This window comes from Rana temporaria, chromosome 3 (genome assembly GCF_905171775.1).
Source record: "Rana temporaria chromosome 3, aRanTem1.1, whole genome shotgun sequence".
Taxonomy (NCBI): domain Eukaryota; kingdom Metazoa; phylum Chordata; class Amphibia; order Anura; family Ranidae; genus Rana; species Rana temporaria.
The window spans coordinates 365,824,196-365,829,742 of record NC_053491.1 but is presented as its reverse complement, the minus strand read 5'-3'; the positions used below and the strand labels follow the sequence as shown (position 1 = coordinate 365,829,742).

General features: G+C 51.9%; 2 protein-coding genes across 2 annotated transcripts; both read left to right on the top strand.

Annotated features, from left to right (window-relative positions):
* Positions 1 to 375: 375 nt before the first annotated feature.
* On the top strand, positions 376 to 3,675 carry LOC120932752. Its single transcript, XM_040345413.1, has 2 exons — positions 376 to 572; positions 2,252 to 3,675. The coding sequence occupies exon 2, from the start codon at positions 2,503 to 2,505 to the stop codon at positions 3,652 to 3,654; it is 1,152 nt and encodes a 383-aa protein (XP_040201347.1). The 5' UTR covers positions 376 to 572; positions 2,252 to 2,502; the 3' UTR covers positions 3,655 to 3,675.
* Positions 3,655 to 5,267, top strand: LOC120930497 (the record flags this gene model as incomplete). The annotated part of the gene is made up of 1 exon (XM_040341675.1): positions 3,655 to 5,267. A coding segment is annotated over one exon (1,590 nt), but the record flags the coding sequence as incomplete, so codon positions are not given.
* Positions 5,268 to 5,547: the final 280 nt, after the last annotated feature.

The following is a 5,547-nucleotide window of genomic DNA, read 5'->3' as shown; positions in this document are numbered from 1 at the left end:
CCCCTCCCTGTAGGCGAGTGCCTGTCCAATCGGAAGGCGCCGTGCCGCTCGCGCATGCGCAGTGGGTGCCCGGCCGTGAAGGCGAAAGCTGTCACTGCCGGGTGCCCACACTAAGAATGAGGAGCGGAGCCCCGGCCGGCGCGTCGCTGGAGCCGTGGAGCAGGTAAGTGTCAGTTTATTAAAAGCCAGCAGCTACACTTTTTGTAGCTGCTGACTTTTAATAAACTTAAAAAAAAGATGGAAAACCCCTTTAAGGACAGAAGGTGTTTTTCAGATTTGGTGTTTACAAGACTAAAACAGTTTTTTTTTTGCTAGAAAATTACTTAAAACCCCCAAACACACACATATACACATTATATATATATATATATATATTAGAAGGCCAAAATGGTGGCCTGAGTTTATGGGAGGAGCCCGGAGACTATTTAAACAGAGCACTCACCCACACTCACTGTCGGTTCCAGTGCACGATATCTACGTCACCAGGCCGACGATCCAGAGCACAGCATATTCCTGTCTTCCTTGTTACTACTCGTCCGTGGCTTTCCTTGCTATTCCGCCCTCCGGCGCAGGTAGGAGCTATTACCTTCCATTGGTCATGTTGTTACATCAGTATTGGCGTGTACTGTATACCCCATCCTGTGTTAATTTCCCGCCGCGGAACTTTGTGTTGCTTACCACATGTCGGAAGCCCCCTCCCCCCTGTCATTTACTTGTACACAGCCAGATGATCTCTTTGCTGAGTCTGTCACTTAGACGGAGCAGCGGCATGTTTCCCTGTGTTTCAGAATGCTCAGCACCCCTGGCTTCCCTCCAGACGTGCAGTGCTCCCTTCCGGCCACCGGGTGCTGCTTGCACATGCAGGTGGATCATAACGTGATGTTACAGCATCCCCAGTTTCCTCCACCCGAGGTTAACTCTTCACCTTCCCACTCCCCAAGACATGCCACCTTCTTAATGTATATTGCAATACAATGTTCAGAAGATTACGCCAAAGTCCTTATGAATATTGATGTAACAATTATGGCAGCCTTAGCAGATTCTCAGCAAAGTGCTGAATGCTTGGTATATGACAGGAGAACCTGCCATGACAAAACATCACAGTTTGTTGCAAGTTTTTTTTTTTTTTTTTGTTTGTTTTTTCCCTTCTCACAAGGAAACTTTTGTTCGCAAGTTTACCGGAAGTTCCCGCCTTCCAGCCAACTCTCATTGCGTACACCCCCATTTTCAGACCCTCGCAAACGCAACGCCATCTCAACAGCCCCACACTCGCAGAGACCCCAGCAACCACACTATCGTCTCACAACAACTTCACACCTGTACTTACCGAGACTCTTGCAATCGCGCAAATTTCGTCTCAGCAGCCAGACTCCCTCCGAGTCCCGGGCAATATCGCCTCAACAATCCAGACTGAGGCCCTTGCAACCAGGCTTTCCCTCTCAGCAGACCACATTGAGACCCTTGCTAAACCACGCAATATCGTCTCAGCAGTCCAGACTCTTGCCCTTGCGACCAGGCTTCTTATCTCAGCAAACCAGACCGAGACCCTTGCTAAACCACGCAATATCGTCTTAGCAGTCCACACTCTTGCCCTTGCGACCAGGCTTCTTATCCCAGCAAACCAGACCGAGACCCTTGCTAAACCACGCAATATCGTCTTAGCAGTCCACACTCTTGCCCTTGCGACCAGGCTTCTTATCTCAGCAAACCAGACCGAAGACCCTTGCTAAACCACGCAATATCGTCTTAGCAGTCCACACTCTTGCCCTTGCGACCAGGCTTCTTATCCCAGCAAACCAGACCGAGACCCTTGCTAAACCACGCAATATCGTCTTAGCAGTCCACACTCTTGCCCTTGCGACCAGGCTTCTTATCCCAGCAAACCAGACCGAGACCCTTGCTAAACCACGCAATATCGTCTTAGCAGTCCACACTCTTGCCCTTGCGACCAGGCTTCTTATCTCAGCAAACCAGACCGAAGACCCTTGCTAAACCACGCAATATCGTCTTAGCAGTCCACACTCTTGCCCTTGCGACCAGGCTTCTTATCTCAGCAAACCAGACCGAGACCCTTGCTAAACCATGCAATGCTGCCTCAGCAGCCCAAACCACTCATAATGACCATCGCAGACTCCGTTTCACACCCTTTGGCATCAAACATCATGGCCCCCACAATCGCCTAGCGAAACCCAGAACATACGTTATTTTCAGTACCGTACCAGCTACTCATCACCCTCTCTCTCTTCCTCAGATCAGTCCACTTCAGGTCTCAACCCCACCAGGTTGGTCGTTCACCCCTAAGAAACAAGTTCCCGGTCGACCCAGTCTCAGTCCGTGCCAGGACCTCCCTTCCAGGACTCCACTCAGGTGTGTAGCCAACGAATCTCCTTCTTAAACCAAGTCCCCGTCCCCAATATTTTGCCTCCTCCTTTCGTTGCTGCAATCCAATACCACAGTTCTTTATGTATACTCGCACCCACTTATTCTTTTTCAGTCAGAGTCATGTCGCAGGCCGGCAGTATTGACCTCACACCCGCCCCTCTGTCACCCTCCACGGGCTCAGAGAGCGGCAGCCTGCAGACCTTCCGCACATGGACCATCCCCAGGATTATAGCACAGCTTAGACGCAAGGGCATCCCCTACCCCGCTACGGCCCGGAAGGCAGAGCTCTTCAGGCTACTTTTCCCGCCAACACCCAATACAGCACCCTCCAACCCACAGACATCCTTGCAGTCCATATCCGGGGCTATCTCCCAGCTGCACTCCATGGTCGCCACACTATCCGCAACAGTTTCCGACGTACAGACCAGAGTCGCAACCCTGGAGGCTCGTCCTCTCACACCCGTCCATGACACAGTCGTGGTTTCGGCGCTGGCATCCCCTCTTACAGGTACGCCAGAGTCCTCTTCTACCGTAATCCCCGCGCACCTTGTCTCCGCCAGCCTCAGGAAGGATATCTTGGAGGGAAAGGACGTAAATTTAGCGTCTCTGCTGGTTTCGGTGCACGACGTGGCCGACAACCGAGCATATGCCTGGGGGGACGTATCGGTAGTCGTCAAATCAAAAGACCCCAGACTCAGCCGTAAACTTACAGTCACTGAGTTCGTCCTGGCATTCGGAATGTTTAGGGACATCATCTGCTCAGCCGCCCCCAACAGGAGGGAAGAGCTGGACCTATATCTCCATTCAGTCACAGATTTAGGTTACAAGTACGGAGGGCACGCCTTCTATGACTACCACCGCTCGTTTTCGGCCAAGGCAGCTGCCAAGCTCAGCCAGTTTCAGGCCAAGACAGACTGGAGCATTTGTGACACAGAGCTTTTCTGCCGGCATTTTGCAGGCCTCCGCTCACCACTGTGCACCCTCTGCCAGTCCTCTACCCACACGGCAAATTGGTGCTCCGATAACTCCACTAAGCGCCCTGCCTACCCTCCCTCCTCCAGTACCAGTCAGAGCCTCCCAGGTCCCAGTCAGCAACGACAAGTGGATAGACTAGGACGGCCTATCTTTTTCCTAGGAGGCGCTCCCATCTGCAACAATTTTAATAACGCCGGTTGCTTTCACAGCCAGTGCAGGCTACTCCACGTTTGCACAGCATGCCACAAAGCTCACCCAAAGACCACCTGTCAACTCAAACAGGACTCAAAGGCCTGACTAAGCCGAATAGATGTTGGCTGGCTAGGCTTCTACCTCTCTACTCACCCCACTCCTTCACTGGCCATATTTCTGGTGCACGGCTTCACAGAAGGCTTCCACACTGGCCTCATTACCTTACCCCTCACCTCACACGAGTGCAAGAACCTCCAGTCAGCAGCCATCGACACGCAAGCAATCGACTCCTTACTACAGTCAGAAGTGGATAAAGGCTTTGTTATTGGCCCCTTCCCACAGTCTCCTTTCCCAGTCTGGAGAGTTAGCCCTATTGGGCTTGTCAAGGGCAAGTTCACTAATAAAGTCCGCTTGGTGTACGACTTGTCTGCGCCTCATTGCTCCCACATCCCCAGCCTGAACTCCCTAATCCCCTCTGCACAGTTTTCCCTCAAGTACGCCTCAGTGGACCTGGCCATCCAAACAATCATCTCAATAGGCCCCGGAGCCTGGCTATCCAAAGCGGATATATCTGACGCATTCAAGCTCCTTCCCATTGAGCCGTCCCTCTGGCGCTGGCACGGCATCAAATGGAGAGAGGCCTACTACTTCGCCACCAAACTGACCTTTGGCTCAAAAAGTAGCCCATGGCTCTTTAATGTCTTTGCCCAGGCCCTCACATGGATACTGTCCCACCAGGCCCACTGTCACTCAGTCATCCACTACCTTGATGATTTCCTGCTCATTGAGCAACCAGGTACATCCCCCACTGATCTAGACAAATTAAGGGTGGTCTTCAACAACCTAAATGTGCCCCTAGCCGAGCACAAAGTAGAAGGACCAGCACATTCCATCACCTTCCTAGGTATCAACCTAGACACACAAGCCATGCAAGCGAGCCTGCCTCTTGACAAATTAACTCGCATCAGGGCTACTATCCACGACTTCACTCAGTCGCAAGGATGTACCAGGAGACAGTTACAGTCCTTACTAGGGATGATGAATTTCGCTATGAGGATTATCCCTCAAGGACGGTCCTTCATATCACGACTCTTAGTCTTTCTCACGCCAGCACAAGACCCAGACCGAATCCTCAAGCTAGATCAGGCAGCAGTATCAGACTTGGCCATGTGGGATGAATTCCTCACTAGCTGGAATGGCATCTCAATGTTCATCCCAGCTCTTTTAGACGAGTCTCCACAGGTGGTCACCGATGCCGCAGCCTCCAGCGGCTTTGCGGCCATATTTGGCCGTCACTGGTTCGCCGAACCTTGGCCCCCAGAAATCCTCCTAATCCCAGGCTTCACCCAGTCGTCATCTCTCTTCGAGCTTTACCCGGTCGTTGCAGCTGCCCAGCTCTGGGGCCACACGTGGACAAATCAAACAGTGCTTTTTACCACGGACAACCAGGCCACAGCTGACATAATTAACAAGGGCAGATCCCGATCTCTCCATATTATGTCCTTCCTGCGTAGGCTCGTGCAGCTGTCTCTCTGCCACCACTTTAATTTTGTTTGTAGACATATTCCAGGCAAACTCAATACCGCTGCTGATGCACTGTCCCGTTTCAACCTCACCTTGTTTTTTCAGCAGGAGCCTGGAGCCGACCCAATGTCCACCCCTGTCCCACCCTGGTCGTTGCTAACGATGGATTAAAAACTCACCTCGCCAACGCAACTCTACTCATCAACCAGTCTTTGTCTCACAACACATTGAAATCCTATGTCATGGCTTGGAACACCTACTGCAAATTTCTGGCCTCTTGCCCAGGAGCAGCAACAGGCGATGTCCGACACATTCTAGCCTTCGTGTCATACTGCCATACCCAGCTAGCCCTCGCTCATAACACTATAAAACTGTACCTAGCCGGCGTCCAGCACTTCCTATCTTTAGAAGACCCCAGCAGACCGTCAGTGTTCACCGCCCATGCCGTTAAGTCACTCTTGCGAGGCATTCAGA